We start from the raw sequence: 18,970 nt of genomic DNA, 5'->3' as shown, positions 1-18,970 counted from the left end.
AGGCCAAAATGATTCCTACCTTGGCAAAATATTAATTGCAAGGGATTTTTTTGCTGTCCGTTAGGTGCGAATAAACAGATGTAAATTATATAGAAATACATAAAATAGCTTTATAAAAAGCCAGCGTCGTAATGTAAATGAATTGCATGTTCACAAATGGTTATATTAATAATAGATGGGTGGAGAAACAATACAATTGCCAAATGTGTCTTGATCTGAGGGACTCCAGAATTGTTGATGAGTATGAAAAATGTGAATAATACACAAAGGCCATCACAGATATAACGTATGGAAGGCAGTGTGACTTGCAACATAAACACCAAATGTAGACACGAGAAAGTAGGCAAAAGGCCTACACACACACGCACACACACACACACGCACGCACGCACATGGGGCTTGAAATTAACACTCGACAACCCACCAAATGGGTTATCGCCGCCGTGGCGGATTCGATATAACATTGGGGCTGGTTACAATGCTGAGTGGCTAGTAACTCTGGGAAACAGTGGCAGCTGGCCCAAAAAAGCTAATGCCAAGTGCTGCGCACGCACGAGCACACACACAGACACACGTGCACACGCATGCGCGCACACACAGGGTAAGAAGAGTCAATATGGCTCAGTGAGGGAACTAAAAAGCCAATAATGCCAATGCCGATTTTCAACTTGCAATTTGTGCATTGATAGATAGATAGACACACACACACACACAAAAGGTCATCTGATATAATTAGCATTATTTGTTCATGTTAAAGGGACGTTTACCAAACAATGAAGGTCGACTTTTGCATTAGAAGACAAAACGGACGTAACTTCTGACAATGATGAAGGGATCGAACCATCTATGGCTTGATGTGTTTCCAGAGGGCTGTAGCTCCACATAATAACGTAAAAACATTGAAATTGGAACACCTTGTTGAATAGCCTCCCTGAACACATATGTTCAATTACTTTGTTCTTGTCAGCATCATCTATAGTCATTTTAGTCGTGGTTAATGAGCCGAACGCATCCTGTGGAGACAGAGACAATAAAACATGTTTATTGGTTCACCCAAGGCTTTGCGTTGTGTTTCCCATAAAAAAAACAAAAAAAACAATAAAACAGCATATGATGAGATTTATACGTTTAGTTAGGACTATATAGGAGCGTGCACAGTTAAATGGAGGTCTCTCTTTTTGTGAGGGATAATTCAGATCTGGAGATATTATGACGATCCTAAATCCAATGAAAGGCACTATACAGTACATCTAAGTTATTATTATTATTATTTTGAATGTGTATTTCGAATATATCTGTTTGAATCCATCTATCCATATATATGCTGCTCATCATGTTGTCAAATATAAACTAGTCTGGCCAAACAATCTGTGCACCCCTAGATTCGAATGAGATGTCCCCGTAATGCAGAAGTTGTATCAAGAAATCCGTGACGTTCTCTTCCAGTCCTGTAAGTGACAGTGATGCACATTGCAAAGTTGTTGAGAATAAAAGAAAAGAAGCCACAATGCTAACAGCTAAAATCCTTGATCTGATCTGGTGAGTTGTGGTTTTTTTTTTTTTTGTGACCTCACCATTATCATTTATGATACCGTGACGAAACCGCTGGATCTCCGCAGTGACAACATGAACTTGCAACCTCAGACAGGTTTAGCGATGTTCCACTGAGCTGCTGTTATGGAATCCACTTTTTTCGATGTCGTGTTTAGTCCTATTTTGGCAAAACCGTTTTGAGCCAGCGGCACGGTGACTGACTGGTTAGAGCGTCAGCCTCACCGTTCTGAGGACCCGGGTTCAATCCCCGGCCCCGCCTGTGTGGAGTTTGCATGTTCTCCCCGTGCCTGCGTGGGTTTACTCCGGGCACTCCGGTTTCCTCCCACATCCCAAAAACATGTATTAATTGGAGACTCTAAATTGCCCGTAGGTGTGAATGTGAGTGTGAATGGTTGTTTGTTTCTGTGTGCCCTGCGATTGGCTGGCAACCAGTTCAGGGTGTACCCCGCCTCCTGCCCGATGACAGCTGGGATTGGCTCCAGCACGCCCGCGACCCTAGTGAGGAGAAGCGGCTCAGAAAATGGATGGATGGATGGATGTTGTGAGCCAAAACAGACATGGGCGCTGCCATGTCTCTATCTTCTCCCACTGATTGTTGGTGGATGAGTGAGTGTGTGTGGGGAACTTATGTGCACCCACACAACAACCTTCTAACTTCCGCAGTGCAAGTTTGGTTAAGCGGAAGTTTGGTTGGATGGACAACAAGTTTGCTGTTTTTTTTATTTGTTGTTTCACTTAAAGGAGGTATAAGGTCTTCATGGTCCATATTTTACTATCAAGTTCATTTATTATGTTTTTTGTTGTTGTTTTTTTTGTTCAAGAAAATGAAACTGGAAGTCATTTCCAATGACATCAGTCAATTTTGGAGCAATTGGTAAATAATTGCCTTCAGAATGTCCATTTTTCATTGACAAAATTAACACACACACAAAGATTTTTTGGCCATGTTACAGAAAATCGTTTTTTCCATGAGTAGGATGGGTTCTCACATAAATCAGCGAATAGGTGAATTTGCAAATGCCAAATTGCAAATATGCAGGGGTCCATTGTGTGTGTGTATATAAATAATGCAGTGCTTTACCCCCCCCCCCCCCCCCACACACTTTAAAGAAACACAAACTGTAGTGTTTTTGGAGGACATTCCAATTCATTTCAAAGGGGAATATTGATTTGACATAAAGAGCTTTGTTAGGGAACACATTTAACTCGTAAGTCAAGGTCCCACTGTAGACTTCCTCCTGCATTGGGTCTCATTGTCGCTAGGAAGTGAGGTCTCCAAATATTCAATGGGGGGCTCATTTTGAAACGAATTTGTCCTCACCGGTACGTCAATAATAATAATAATAATAATAATAATAATAATAAATAAAAGCTCGAATCCCCCGGCAGGATGAGATCGGGTGGGCGCAGGGCGAGTTGCCACCAGGTGGAGGCGATGTCGCTCCTCCACAGCTCAGGCGGCTGGGTGAGCTCATTACCAGCCACCAGGCTCCAGGTTCTGACATTCGCCGATCGGGAAAGCAGCAGAGCGAGAGCGCAGAGAGTCCACTCGCAGCCTCGATCCCATGCAAGCGGCGGGCGCGGGGGGGCGGGGGCGGCGGTGGGGGGGTGGGGGTGGAGGAGGAGGAGGGGAAGCCACCTCAGACCACAGCGGCTCCTCTGCGCTATCGCTTGCGCTTGAAAGCTCCGTGTCGTCGCTGACATTTGCCCGCTCGGAGCCGGCTCCTCGAAGCTCGAAGACGGATGCGGGCTTGTTTTGACTGCGGTAATAGGCTTCGCACCTCTGCTCTGCAACGGATTTGTGAGGGATCTTAACTCGACGAAGCTCCGCCAGTGGCCGGCGGTCCTGGAAGGCGCCCCGGGGACGCTTCGCTGTCCGGCCGCCAGGCGAGGCGCATAGGAGAGCGCTTCTTCCAGCTTGGAGTTGGACATAAACGTCTCTAATTGGATTCCACCTCCCTTGGCGGCATCACATCGGCTGCATAGCCCATTTTGCTCTATATTCCCCCCCCCCATTTTCAAAGCAACATTGACGCCATTTTCCTCGGGGTTTTGTGTCAAAAAGCATCCAAGTATATTCCAGTAGCGTGTGACAGCTCCCCGGGAGGCTGCCATTCCATCCGTCGCTTGTGTAAAATGTGTCTAAATGGATTGTAAATGATCTTGATAAATAATTTACACGTCAGAGCTGAGTGTGTGACAACATTAGACATGGGTAAGTGGCCTCCTCCTGCACATGGATACACCTCTTCTGTAAATGTTGAACATTATCACCTGCATTGGGTGTTCATGATGATACCTTTATTGCAAATTTACACTTATTGTATATTGCAAGCTTAAAAGTAGGGATTTTGTGCCTGCCTCTGCGGTTTTAGGAACATAGCAGTGCGAGTGTTTCCCACTGGAAAAGGTGCAGTTTCCCGTATGCCAGTATTTGAACCTATGCAGTATATTAGTGTTAATTGTACCTCGAGGGATGGAAATTCACACTTGGACTCAGAGTTAAGTAAGTACTAATGATGAACTGATTTTAAGCTGCAAGAAATACCTCTAAAAGTCCGATTACCCCTGTTAAAAAAATTCCGAATTTATCCAGAATTCGGGGTAAATAGGCCTCTAAAGTTGCGCCAACTTGGCAGAACAGTCATAATGCTTGATCTTAGCATATTGTGCAAGATCAGTGAGTATCAAAGGATGCGTTTGATTTTTAGTGATGCCTAATTCAAACTGAAGGACCAGCCTTAATATGGGATATTAAGCATAATTGTGAGAAGAACATATGATGAAAAGTACATTAAATAATCCGACTCAGATTGGAAGCAGTATGACTGACTGCAGCATCACCGCCAGTGTCGTCAATTGTTGTCAAAAGTTAAGGCAGAGTTCTGCGTTATATTGCGATTTACAGAGGTTCGTGACGAAAAATGTTAAAAACTCAGGTGCGCGAGGTGCATCTGTGCATCTTAACGACGCTCAAAATGAATGCGGTTAACTGATTTATACACTTGTATGAAAGTTCAGGTTGATAATAGACAAGTTCAGCCTTTGATGTTGACCTGTTACTTCCAATGTGTCGTTGCCACCTGAGTGGATGTAAGAACGACACTTTGGAATGTCTTAACAGTGGGGAGCCCATTTCCATCCCACAAGGTACTTTGTAATGTAGCCCTAATTATTGGCCTCTATAAGGTACAGTATATCATGGGTGTTTTGTTTTCCGCTCGAATGTCTTTCATCAGCACTTCCAAAAGGTTTTCATGTGGTTTCCGCCGTGTGACACAATGCAGCTCAGTGTTATTCATGCCGTACGTCTGCAGGTGAGGGCTGACAGGGAAAGGCAAGTAAGCAGTGGCTGTCAGCAGCCCCCCACAAGCGTCAGCCATGGAGGAGCAATAGACACGCATTAATGATCTGGGGGAAGTGTGGAAAATTGGTCAGGTCTGTTGTATATGTATCTAGAAAAATAAAGATGACAGGCATATAAAGAGAGGTGCTTGTAAAGAGGTGGAACTAATGGAATTCAGGTAAAACTATAGCGGCTTTGTTTGCAGTGCGAAAGAACGCACGATAATAATTCACTTATTAGGTCATGGAAGGCCCGTGCAATCTTTAAATTAAAGCATGAGGAATCAATAAGGTGCATCCCCATCTGAGCTGGATACCCCGGGTGGAAATAGGATCACAGGAAAAAGGGGGAGGGAATATGAACAGCATCCAAGGACAAATCTAAGTGTTGGCAGGCTCTCTTAGTGGAATATCAGCGCTGGATCACCTTTTGGTTGAGGGCGGGAGGGAAGAGGCAGAAGGGGTGAGGTAGCGCTGGGATGAAGCAAACGAACACAGGTCGGTGGGAGTGAGGTGAGGAGGAGGAAGAGGAGACAGTTGGGGAGCATCAGAGGTGTTTTTGCTGACAGCCATTTTGTGGCGTCGGCTGCTGTAAAATGTTCTGCCAGAATGTAGGCCTCAGCTGATGTCATGTTTCATGTTTTCCTCTTCGGACCACAAACTAGTTGAGACTGAATCAACAGTGCAAGATGCAATTAATCCACAATCAATTCCCAGTTAATCAATTAATTGATGTATTATGCCCATCGACGCTTTTTACTGTCATATACATGCATTGCATTGATTTCCTTCGACATTTAATCATGGGAGTGAACCCAGCAAGTACACACTGTGAAGCAGTGTTAACTTTTCCAGCACCCAGGGGTGCAATTAGGGGTCCTGATCAGGGCGAATCTGCTGCAAGTGCTTGGTTTTTAAAGAGGTGGAGGGATAGCGTGCTGATAAGTGAAGGACTCTCTGCCTCAATGACTTTCTGATACCCAGTCCGGGGAATCAAACTGGCAACCCTTTAGTCACAGCCTGCATTCTTAAAGTCCTTGTATTGTATTGTGACTGTTAACTTTTGTTCGGAGGAAGAGAAAATCTGAAAATAAAAAATGCGCAATTAAGAATTTATTTGAGCATATAGAGCACAAATGTAAAAACATGACATTCTGTAGAAACAGTGAAAAAGTAAAGTGCATGTAAACTTAAATAATCATTCTTTCCTCCTGGAAATTGTGATGAAAATAAAAAATGATGCCTGGCAAAGCCTACAGAAGACCATCTTTAGTCTTTCCTGTGTTCCATATTTACAGGGCAATTCAAAATCACCCCGAATGTCAAATGTAAAAGTTGAAGGCGCTGGCTTCATTCCGCTGCCTGCTTTGGTTGCCATGTTATTGTTTTTCTTTTTTTCTTTTTTTATCGGCTTGGAATCATGCAAAGTACCCACCACTGGCCAGGAGGCGAATCAATTCAGAGGATTTGCTGAATCGATATTGAATTGGGGAGGGGAGTATTGCGATGCCTTGCTTAATCGATATTTTCTGTTACTTGTATTATATTAAGCTATAATGGCATCCTTGTATGTCATGCTCATTTTAGTCTCTTTAGTTGACAACTATGGTGAGTGATTCACCAATCGGTTGGAAAGAATTTTCTTAAATGCTTCCTGGTTGTTGTTAAAGGTTGTCAAGTCGTCTAAGTGGCACATTCTCTTTGAAAAGTATGTATGTGGACCCATTTTGTTGTTTGGTTTCATGAATGAATTATGAGTCCCACTGAAAAGTCAGAATGCAAAGGCTAAAGCAATACAAATTTGTTTTACGGCCTTTCAGAATAATCCATCCATTTTTTATATCCATTGCCCTCGTTAGGCTCCCGGCTGACTTTGAACGGGAGGCGGGGCATGCCCTGCACTGGTCGCCGGCCAATCGCAGGGCATGTCTTAATTATACATCATTCATAATTATCCTTCCATGCATTGGTGCTGAGGATAAAATGTTTTTATTCGTGATTTCCCAATTATTTTAAGTTCATATGAGGATAAAAAAAGGGATGACTTTGATGCACGCAAGGTGAGCATCTAGCTCTTCTCTGAAATCACATTTTTCCAGTATAGAAAATGATACATGCCACAGATATGGAAAGATGGTGCCATCCTATTTTGATTGTTCCCCGAAAGATCGCTGCACCCTTCTAAGAAACATTGCTTTACGTGATTGGATTGGAATGAAAGCGTTAGAGCTAAATGAAAAATGAAAATGGCAGACTTGCACTGTTCATGATCCCTCTGAAATGGTCGAAGCTCTGCTCATCAAAGGAAAAAAAAAAAAAAAAAACACAATCACCTAGTACAACCATACACAGGTGTGTGTGTGTGTGTGTGTGTGTGTTTGTGCATGTGGTTGTGAGAGAGTGAGTGAGCTATTTGTGAGTCCACCTCAAGCGGCGGGCTGCTGGGTATGCAGCCTTAAAAGGTTGTGTTTCTGTTGCCATCTCTTGCTCGCCATCTCTCTCGCTCTCTCTCTCGCAGTTTTCTCCTGCACACACACACATACACACACACACACACACACACACACACACACACACACACACACACACACACACGCGCACATTTTGCTTGCGCGTTTACACCATTCACCGCCTCAGCTCTGCCCATCTGCATTTCATCATCGCTGTTTTATCACAATGGTCTCCAGAGCGAGAAGGAGAGCTAAATGATGTGTCCCATTCGCAGCCTTTCACATCCAGCTCGCTGAGTGACCTTCTGCTTTCTGAGAGAGAAGCTGGTGGAGTGCTGGCAGTTTGGAGAACATAATAAAGCTATTTATGCAGCGAGTCTGGCCTCTCACAATCCCTCTGCTGTCTCAGGCAAGCCGAGGTGCAAATGCATATGTGGAAGTGAGTGTTTGTGTGTAGGAGAGAGAGCAACAGAGAGGAGACAGCGTGGCTTGGAGTAGGTGAGGGAGGCCCGTGGTGGGGTCAGTCTTACATAAACTGTGCATGCCTGCCAGTAACAGAGAACTAACACAGTTTAGGGCCGCCGCATGGGGGAGGAGGGACAGACATGACCCAGCTGAGTAGTTTACGCAGTTATGACCCAGAATAAAGATTGTCACCATTCATGTCGACATTTTGTTGTCACACTGCAGTAGTAGTAATGGGTCGATTCGTCTTTGATGCCTGTGGATGGATGTGTCTCTGTGTGGGATGTGGTGGCTGGCAGCTGTCTCTTTTTCCTGTCATTGTGCTCAGTCACATGACGGGCAGGGTAGCTTTCACTCATGCCATGAGGGCGAGTCACCCAACAGACATAAGGGACACGGAGGCTCTTGAGGCACAAACAGGGTCATGCGGGTTTGAGTCCACTATGTGTTGACTTTTGGAGACTTTACATGGACCAAACATGGTTGCGAATGGTCTTACGCCAATTAATATTATGGCAAATTGGCCCTTTGATGTTTCCATGCAAATAGTTGGGTCTCCGGAGTGTATGAGTAGCATTGAGTTTTCTGGGCTTCACGACACGTTAATGAACATTTACTTGATTAAGCACATGAACTTGTTGGCTAGAAAAGGGGCAGGGGGGTGTTTGTGTTTGGTGATGTATTGAGCTTAACGATACGGCCTAAAATTCATCCCGCATCAAATGAATCCCTTCACGGTAACAGCATATATCGCAATATAAACATACAGGAAGTGTAACATTTCTAAATAGGTTATATAGACTGCTACAAGATAAATAGACTTTTTGAAAAAGAAAAACAACAAAAATAAAAAAATAGCATTTTGAGAACATTTATTGTACAGATGTCAAAGCTTAAAATTAAAACTCAGAACTCTATGATGCAAAATAGGGCAAACGAACACATAACATTACATATATGTACGATACATTTGTAAAATACAATACATTAATATACTTTTTACTTCATAGGCTGCTCCTGGCTGATGTATGTGGTAACGTACTGATTCATTTCCAGGTTTTGAACGTGTGTGCTTGATGTGTAGCTGTTGTGTTGTTTTCTCTCTCGACACTTATTAATTTACCTGCTAATTTGCTGTTCATAGTTGATTACGCTCTGCTGTCACACGGTTCAAAGCAGACTCCTGTTAAAAGTGCACTACACCACTTCAGCGCTTTGTCTGGTGTTTCGCTACTCAACATTATACACATTAGCGTAGCAGTTAGCATGGCTTGCCCATCTTCTTGCTCAGTGTGTCACGTGATGAGTTTATTTCTCGTCCTTCTTTAGTGATAACAATACTTGTCAGAAGTGTAGTTTATTCGCCGCCATTGAGGTGAGGGTTAGTGACTTAGATGAGTGGCTTTGCACGGTAGAAGGAAACTGTTTAGCCAGCCGCCCCTTGAAGCTGGTGCAGAGCAAGTTAGCTTAGCGCCTCCTAGCATTCCCCGAGTAGTTCCCAAGCAACCCTGGAAAGCAGGGAGGATGGGTGACTGTTGGACGCACCTTTACGGCTGGCAGCTCCTCCAGCTCCGTTGTCACATGTACTTGAAGGCATTTTTACACTGAGGCCGATACAATGATGCCATCAACAAGCGTTACCGCGACTGGTCGACAGAGTCTAAATCTATACCGTAGGTCAAATTTATATGCATATGCATGAGACAGAGCTGCCAATTTCACCATAGCAAGAAAAACTGTCAAACTACATCTCTAATTCTTCGTCCACAAGCTATTTTAACAAAAGCATGAGACAGACATCCGGACAACTCTTGTAACTTTGGGAAAAAAATGCATAATACATCTCCTATAACTCTTTTGTGTATGATTTGTTAACAACCGGTTTTTCCGAGTGTCACCTCTTGCCTGTTTTACTCACTCCATTTCAGAGAATGTGTTGAGTTTTATAACAAGTTTTTGATATCATAACAGGGTATCAAAATGTTATTGCGGCGCCTTGACACATTACGTGGAAAAGTTTGGGCAAGGCCCTTTTCAAGCAAGGTCCATAAAGGAACCATTTAAGGTTTAATATAGAGAAACTTGAGAGCCTAGAGCCCTGACCTCAACCCTCAAACGCCTTTGAGAAAGCGTGACAGGCCTTCTCTCAGGGCCAACTTCAGTGACCTCTGACCTCACACGTGTTTTTTTTTCTGGGTGACTGAACACACTCCAAAAGAAGAATGCAAGCATTATAGCTTCTAGCAACTCCATATTTTCCTGTAGGTGTACTGGCCAGGTCCCAATCACTGACTGGTCATGTTTTAAAGTTGACGTTTAACGTAGTGTATTTAACTGATGGATACAACCCTGGTCATGGTAGGGCCATACACACAGCAGGGCTCCTCTCCCATGTGGAGGAGGTGTTGGCATCTGAGATTACAGAAGGTCCAAAAAAGCAGCACAAATCCAACTGCAACGACAAACAAAATACGTTCGGCTGTGACACTGCATTGCACTCAATATCAACAACAAACTAGCTAGCTACCAGGAAGACGGGAAATCAATCATGAAATGTATTATTCCATGTGTAAAGTAAATGGATGTCAGTAGTGTTAGAGTTCAGAAGGTTAAACATGCAAAACTGCCGCAAGGGTTCTTTACAGCTTCTTAACACCACACAGGGGTGTTCTCAACCTTTGCAAATAATGTTTTATACATCACAAAATATAATGCCTCAACAGTCTTTTTTTCCAGATGTAGTACAAAATATCCACTAAATACTCTGCCTGTGCATTACACACAGTTTGTGTGTGGTCTTGTTGGAGTACTGCAGTGGATTATGAGTATTCAATCCCACTGTAAGCATGTGATGTGAGGCCTGTAAGGTATTACAATGGAGATCAGCTGTTACTACAGTAGCTTGCGCTGGTACAGAGAGAACAGACCCGGAAGGAGCTGGTAATCATTCCATCTAACATTTTAGCTCTCAGCTCATTGAAAATGTATCTGTGCTATACGGACAAACGTTTTTGGACGCACCTTTCCCTCAATTTATTCATCAATTAAGTTCCTCCTGAGTCTCTTTACTCTTCATCGTACCAAGACATTTTGAGCATTATGCTTACATTTTGTTTGTGGTAGCAGTTCGTCCATATGTTGTAGTGAACAAAGAAAGGTTCATACGTGAATTGGTGTGGAAGAACAACTATGAGATGATTTACAATGAAGATTTTGAGCCATTCCCTCTGATCCAACATCAGTGACCTCTCATAAATGCTATTAATGGATGAATGGTTAAAAATCCTCCAGACACCAATATCAAGAAGAAAGTCATCCTAGACAAGCAAGTGGGTGCTGTTGTTGTGCTTGAAAAGGGGGACCAACATTTAGAAAAACTGTCTAATTCATTCAATATGGGAAAATTACATCTGTCAAAATATTAATAGTCAATGTGTAACACATCACTCTATGGGATTCCCCAAAGCAAGAGAAATGTAGTCCAGTGTTTATTTGGGTTCCTCTCTTCAAAAAAACAAAAAAAACAAATGCACACATGCACACTAAGCTAGAGGAAGTAAGCCCTGTTACCTCAGCAAAATGGCTTCCACAACCTTTCTCTATTAAGTTTATTCTGTGTATTTTTTTTGTAGAAGTGTGCAGGGATTTTCTTTGCATGCAAGTGTGTAGATATGCCACTGCATGGGTAAAAAAGTTCAGACTGTGTTTTTTTTCCAGACCAGCTCGTAAACCACATCTGGGGAAAGAATTTAGATTCCTTCCCTCCGTCTTTCTGTGTTGCCTTCCCATTCCCCCTGTGTAATTCCCTCCCTCCTCGCCTGCTCTGGTGAAAGGAAGAAAAAAACAGAAGTCAGCTTCTTTCATTTTTCCTCCTTTGTGTCCTCAGGGTAACTTCAGCCTGGTTTTGGAGCAGAGAAGAGGAATGTCTTATTTTGCACTGATCACTAGTGTCTGCATAGCTTTGCTTCACATATGCGGGAAGGCTCAAATGAGGGAAGGAGCGAGGGAGGGAAGATTAGCAAGAAGCGATGAAAGACGAAAGCAGGGGGCAGAGGATGTCAAGTGAGGCAAAAAGTTTGTTTTTCCAAGGGAGAAAATGTAAATTAGAGCATTTCAGCATGCCTGTACAGCTCTGTGGTGAGTTTGTGTGTTTTTCTAAACACATCATACAACAGGCTGCTAACGCTAATAAGCGTCTGCAATGGTGACGGCAGCCTTAGGGAGTTGTCATTCTTTTACTGATCATATCTTTCACCTGCTCTCTCTTCAGATTGTCCCTGGCTTCCCAGCGTGTCAGTGGGCCCACCAAACCAACCCCAGTAGCTGACTGACAACCACCCAGAAGGCCGACAGACTTCAATTTTATTTAATCCGATTGGCTGGCTGCCACAACTTCCCCCATCCTGACTGGCTCTGGCGGGAGAGTGGATGGAGCCAAGCGATCTGGTTGGCTCGGCCCGACCCAAAGAGGCGGACTTACTGGGAGGCGGGGCGGCGCGAAATGAAGGAGCGGGAGGTATCGGCTCGGCACGTAGTGACGATGTGATTCCCGGTGGCGTCAGTGAAGGGGAGGGGCTTGAAGAACAGGGGGAGGGGCTTCTGGAAGAGCAGGAGTTCTCCATCAAGGAAGCGAGTTTCCAGGAAGGAAGTCTAAAGCTGAAGATCCAGACCACCAAGCGTACCAAGAAGCCCCCCAAGAGCCTTGAGAACTATATTTGTCCACCAGAGATCAGGATGACCATCAGACCTCCCGCTGGAGGAGGCAAAGGGGGGCGTCAGGGCCGAACTGGAGGCGGGGCCATATCAGGGCGGGGTCAAAAGGATGAGGAAAGAGGACCGCCCAGAAAAAGGGTAAGTCTTCCTGCCGCCGTGATTAGCTTAATGCATGTCAGAGGAGAACGCAGCTCACGTTTTTTTGGCCTCCATGACTGCCTCTGTACATGACCGAACCACTCCCTGCCTCGCACGCTCCGAGCTCCCTCTAAGTAGTTCATCTCCCTGCTTAGTTACACAGGGTCAAAGTTTGCTGTGTAATTGAAACCAGTCATGGCTAGCTGAGATCACAATGACACACGCACACACAAACACACTGACACACACAGGAGCTGAGAATAGGGCTGACATAAGCAAGTGACAGCTGGTGTCTGCTCTTTCCATTTGTGGTCATATGCAGACCCCTCCTGTCTCCTCTCCGCTCCCCTCCTCACCCCTTCTCCATCACACCCGTTACACATGCACTGGTGTTTGGTGCGTGTGACACTGTGTACGTACAGGTCCTTGGGGAAATCGAGTGTTTGCAGAGTGTGTTGACCTGCGCTGCGGAGTGAGTGTGTGTGTGTGTGATTGCGTGTGTCCAAACCTGACAGCAGCGGCTCTGAGCTCGACAGGCTCAGCAGGAGCGAAGGTGTCATGTAGTCAACACGATGTTCTCTTATGCTTCCGTCTAGTGGACCCTTAATTAAAATTTCCTGACTTTGTGATTGCGGTGTTTCATCACTTGAGGTTTTTACAAGCAGCTTACAGTTGCCCTGGCAGAAACATTATGAAGATAAATGTCTTGGGATACACCTCCAAATTATTTAATCAGGGGTTGGTCTAGACCCCTTCAATAGCAATTAATCTTGCCAAGACGTTTTGTACAATTCTATGCTTCCAACTTTGTGGAAACAGTTTCTGTTGTAGCACGACTGTGCCGTGGCACACAAAGTGAGGTCCATAAAGACAGGTTTGGATGAGTTTGATGGGCAAGAACATGAGCGCCCTGAACTAGACCACATCAAACACATTTGGGATGAGCTACAACTGTGACACCCCACCCCCACCACCCAACCCTCAGCCCCCCAGGCAACCAATGAAAGGTTTACTTGCTTCTTTAATCTCACACACGATGGGTGGGCAGGTGCTCCAGAGACTATTTGTAGTCATTTTCCATAACACGGCCCATTTAAAGTGAGCGGGTGCAGTGTTAAAACTGCGAGCAAGATTTGAATGGAGCCTCACTTCACTAATCCCTCCCCCCTTGAATTTCTGACAAAAGCCACACCCCTCAATAACGTGCACCGTACGCAACGTGCACTGTAAACAAGCTGTCGTTCGCAGCATGACTCATTCGCAGTGGCGTGTCACGATAACACTAAATGTTAAGCCCAATGTAACAGGTCACCGCAATGCTGTGGGTGCACCTGCGAAGGCACGTGAATGATTAACAACTCCTCAGTCACCCCTTCTGTCTGTGATAGGTTGATTTTCCTCAGGTGTGGTGGTTTTCTTAAACATAAAGTTCGAGGAGCAAAATGGGGCGAGAGAGGGACATCTTTTCCCACAGTTCATTTAACGAATGTACTACTGTCAGGCCATACTGACAGTTTTAGAAAAGATGACAAAAAGTGATTTTTGTTTGAACATTTCAAACTCCCCCTATAAGTGTAAGTTCTCAAATATGGTTGGTTCCTTGCCCTATCATGGACTAGACAATAAAATCCTTGGTAAGGTGAGGATCATATTCTTGACAGTGTAGTTATAACAAATGGTAACAGGCTTGAAAGAATGCATGTGGATATTGCTGTTACCTGTACATACAGTATAACATTATTCCACAGTATAACATTATTCTGCTATTTGCATAGCATAATTGAGTCTTGAGTAATAACTATTTTATTATTTATTTTTCGATTCTATTTTTCAAAAATTATTATTCTTGACACAATAAACTTAGATTTGCAGTGCAATTTTGTTGTGTCTGCACCATACAACGACAATAAAGGCTTTTTGTTCTGCTCAGTGGATTTCAGTGTCGTCTCTTCACAATGCCGAAACAATGTTACTCCAAAGAGATCTTCAGTGGGTTATGAGGGTCTACACAATGTCTGATGCCGTTAGAGTCAGACTTAAAATTCACTTTAGGGTTTGTTTCAATTTTTGTATCAATGAGTAAGTTGAGGGACGTGAACCCTGCACCCAGACGTCTGGGCTGCCAAGCCTAATCTGGCACCGCCGGCCCCCATTTGGACTGCTACTGTATGATTGACAGAGGTTGTCATAGTGACAGGGTGTCGGGGTGGGCGAGGCGCGGGGGGGAGACGGGCTTCAAGCTGGTCCCAATTGAGGTTTGAGATTAAGGGATGGGAGGGGCTTGTAGGATGTGATGGTGTTGATTCAGATCAGTTTCAAGACTTCATCCCTCGCACTCTGTTCCTACATCCTGACACCCCCCCGCCCCCCCATGCCACCTCCCCCTGCTCCTCACACATGCTTTCCCTCCATCCACTCATCACCTGCCAGCCCAAGGGTGTATTACAGGCAGGCTCATTGGAGAGGAACGGGTTAAGGAGAGACACCCCCCCCCCAGCCTCCCACCCCCCACCCTCATATACACACTTCCATCTTCCATGTGTGTGTGTTGAGGTTAAATACTCTCTTTGTGGTGTGTGTGGCTGTGTGTCAGGAGGGACGGGGGTGGGGGTGGGAAGGGGAGCAGATGGACAGCCTCTCTGCCTTCTATTGTATCGTGTCCACGTTGATTCTCCCGCTCTCTCTCTCTTTATCTGTCCCTTCTTTCTCCACTTATCTCCCTTCGTGTCTCCTCTTTTTCCACCGTTCTCCCTTTCCTCTTCTTCCCCCTCTCACTCACTGTTGTCTTGTAGCAGATGGCAACATGGGGCAGCAACAACAGAGCAGAAGCCAGAGTGTGAGCGAGGGATGGAGAGAGAAGAAGGGGGCTTTGGAAAGAGGAGGAGGGGGTCAGGCATATGGAGAGTCTGGTTAAGGGGCCCCTCTCACAGGGAGTGTGCATGTGCATGTGGTAGCGCGGTGAATAGAAGAGGGGGAGAGGCGAGATATAATAGATGCACATTAATATAGAGATTTGACTCCAATAGACAGGGAAAGGGAGAGGTAGGAGGATACACATGTAGAGTGGCAGAGTGACAGAAAAAAAATATATATTTTGAACTGTCAAGAATGCTGACAAGCCCTCTCGGCATCTCTTCATAATTGGACTATGTCCATATGTGCATAAGTATTTTTTTAAAAAGCAACATTTCATGAATCTTTTTTAAGCCTTTGGTGTTTATTTGCAGCCTCCCATGCCAAAGCAACAGGTGACCTTAAGATTTTGGAAAGGATGATGCTGATCACACTTAAATTTAAAGTTAACAAAAACAGTAAACCCAAAAAATGCTTCACAAAAAAAAAAAAAAAAAAAAGGAGAAAAGCCTCCAAGATTATTTTTTTGCGTACACAAATTACAAGGAAGAGTCAAAAAGTAATGCGCCCAATTTTATTTAACCTACTAATAATTGCTATTTTTCAAAATATGTATGGGGAAGCTGCAGTAGGCTACAGCACAGTCAACAAGCGGGTGTCCAGGATCAAAGGCGAAGATCAAGAGCCTGTTTTGTGTGACCTCCGTCACAAGGAAAGGAGCAGCAGACCATCTTCAGCGGTTAATCCTGGGAATAGTGCAACGCTCTTGTTCTTCACCTTTGATCCTGGACACCCGATTTTTGACTGTGCTGTAGCCTATTAAAACTTCCCAAAATTACATATGTTTTGAAATAAAATCATACCTGCGGTCATTCAAAACATCAATTTTTAGTGAGTTTGGACTAAAGGCTAACAGCAGGTGAAAAAGACCTGTTTTTTTAAAATAACCTTGTGAACATTTCCTTAATAAGTCTGAACATGATTTCTGTGGGGAATCAAGACAAAACAAATTTGTCCGGCAAAGCACTTTGACAGTGTCCTGTGGAAAGTAATGAATTAAAAGACAGCTTTCATAAATGTTCGTTAGTGTTTGCAAACAGATCCATTCGGCAGCAGACAACTGCAAGGCCTAAAGGTAGCTTTAGGAAGTATCGGGAAGCAAATCTGGCCTTCCGTAAAGAGAGGCCGTCTTAGGAAGTGCATGATATTTCACCGTAGACATTTATAACGATGTGCAGACGCCTCGTGTCAGGGGACAAACCCACACACACGCATAAATGGGATATGATGCTCTTCCCTTCTCTGTCTCCAGCTGACATCACACACATGCTGGACGTCCTCTCACACTCAGCTCTTTGTCTGGGCATGCTGTGTGTGTTTTCAAGATGAATGCGTGCGTTCTAACGGATTGGGTCCTGGGTCAACCACCGCATCAGTCTTCTAGACACACACGCACACACACACGCCCGCGCACACATCCGTCGCTCGAGCGCGTACGCACAGACGAACGCACACCTCGCGCACACATCATGTTGAGGCCAGATTGCAGTTAGAGTGAGTGTTTTCCTGGTTATCTGTCCAGTTCTCAGGACGCACCAAATCTGGCTCTTAATCCATTTCACTATCTGGGGAGAGAGATAAGCTGCAGGTTTTTTTTCCAGGAGTGCTGCCCAGTCAGTGTGTTGTTATTATTGTTGTTGATGTACACTTGTGTGTGTGTGTGTGTGCACGTGTGTGTACCCATAGTGTATGTGATGATAGACGTACACTTATCTTGTCTTGACAGCCCCCTCTGCTAGGTGGTCCCCCTGGCTGTGTGTATATGTGTGTGTGTGTGTTGCGGCTTGGTGGTCTCCTGGCAGTGTTTAGGATTATTATGTGTTAGTCAAGTGCATTCACAAGGAAATTAATGCTGCACACCGTGGCGGTGGCTAGTGTGTGTGTCTCTCTCTGTGTGTGTAAAATAGTTAGCCTTTTGATGTCAGCTCTTTATTCCTGGCTGAGATGGCGGTTGGTGACCTGAGGGACTTGATGAGCTCATAAAATAGCCTTGTGTGTGTGTGTGTGTGTGTGTCAATTTTGTGCTTTCATGTGAATCGTTTTGCTCGCAGAGAGCAGCAACTCTTGAGCGATTTATGAATGTTTATGCTCATGAAAAGATCACCTCTACTACGGCCTGACCAAACGCTCACATTTTTGGTGTCTGGTGTCATCATGGGGAAAATGGCCAGCCTTTTTTTATTGTGTCGTCAGTTTGGACTCTTTGAGAAAGCAAGAGCTGGGAATGTTTTAAGGGGCGTTTCCCTATGGTTGAAGGGGGATGGGATGTATGTATCATGTGTGCGTACGTGTATGTGTGCGTGCGTGTGCACACAAGATGGGGAGGGGTAAGTGATTTAGCACTGCTGAAACACCAGCTGTCCATCTGTGCCTGACCCCCATACACACCCTGTACACACTTGAAACACACACCGACACCCGAACTGACAAACACACGTACACACACACACGGACAGACATGCGCTCGCACGCACGCATGCACGCACACACTTCACGTCTAACCTCTGATCGGCTTTTGGCCGACTCTCAAACCTGAAGAACTGTCCAGACAAAACACATTCTGTTCACCAGTCTCTCCCACCAAGTGGACACGCACACGCAGATACATGCACATACACATACCGCACACGCATACACACACAAACACACACACATGCACACGCACTGTCTTCATGAAGCTAAGCAAGATTGTACACTAATCAGCTATGTTGTGGTGTTGCTGCTGCTGCTGCTGTGGGTCTACATGACTGACTCTGCAAGGTCACTCCCAGTGAGTGCGCACACGCACTGCACACACACACACACACACGCACACACATACACATTGGGAAACAAAGGAATGCTGAAGGAGAGATGAACTGTGACCCTGATGGACATTCAAAAGTTGAGGTGATGGCTGGATTCCACATTTGTGTTTGTGTTGTGTGTGTGTGTGTGTGTGTGTGTGTGTGTATGCTCTGAATTGTTTGTTTGTGTGAGTGGGTCAGGGTTGAGACAACTGGAGTCTGGCCTTTGCTTTCTTTCCCTCGGGGCTGGATTTGCTTTTGCACGTGCGTTTTTGTGTGCATATGTGTATGTGCGAGTGTGTGTTTGTGTGTGTGTGTGTGTGTGTGTGTGCACCCCGACCATTTGGTTTGCACTGTAGCTAATTTCTCAATCAGACACACACGCAAACCGTCTTCTCTATATATCCTAGAGGTCAAGCCCCATTCATTCACCATTGTGCTCAGTCCCAGCAGGTTGTTTTGGGTCTTCAGGCAGATGTAGGCAAACCCTAATATGCTATCTAGCTCAAGGTACATTCTAATAAAAATAAAAAGAAGACTGTCCTCGCTAAACACACAAAAATAAATGACAACAACTTCAGTGAAGGTAAACATCCTCTGATATTT

At 44.7% G+C, this 18,970-nt stretch overlaps 1 protein-coding gene across 6 annotated transcripts in view; it reads left to right on the top strand.

The window, feature by feature from the left end:
- Positions 1-18,970, top strand: part of setbp1 (SET binding protein 1) — a 46,605-nt gene that overhangs the window by 1,072 nt on the left and 26,563 nt on the right. Inside the window, exons 1-2 of one of the 6 annotated variants that reach the window (XM_061671727.1) lie at positions 3,150-3,769; positions 12,085-12,665. In XM_061671727.1, the coding sequence (XP_061527711.1) occupies positions 12,243-12,665 (423 nt within the window). In that variant the 5' untranslated portion in view covers positions 3,150-3,769; positions 12,085-12,242. The other 5 variants (XM_061671730.1, XM_061671728.1, XM_061671729.1 and 2 more) reach the window with 5 other exon arrangements.

This window comes from Phycodurus eques, chromosome 3 (assembly GCF_024500275.1).
Source record: "Phycodurus eques isolate BA_2022a chromosome 3, UOR_Pequ_1.1, whole genome shotgun sequence".
In the NCBI taxonomy this organism is placed as follows: Eukaryota; Metazoa; Chordata; class Actinopteri; order Syngnathiformes; family Syngnathidae; genus Phycodurus; species Phycodurus eques.
The sequence above is the reverse complement of the archived record's forward strand: the minus strand, read 5'-3'. Positions and strand labels throughout refer to the sequence as shown.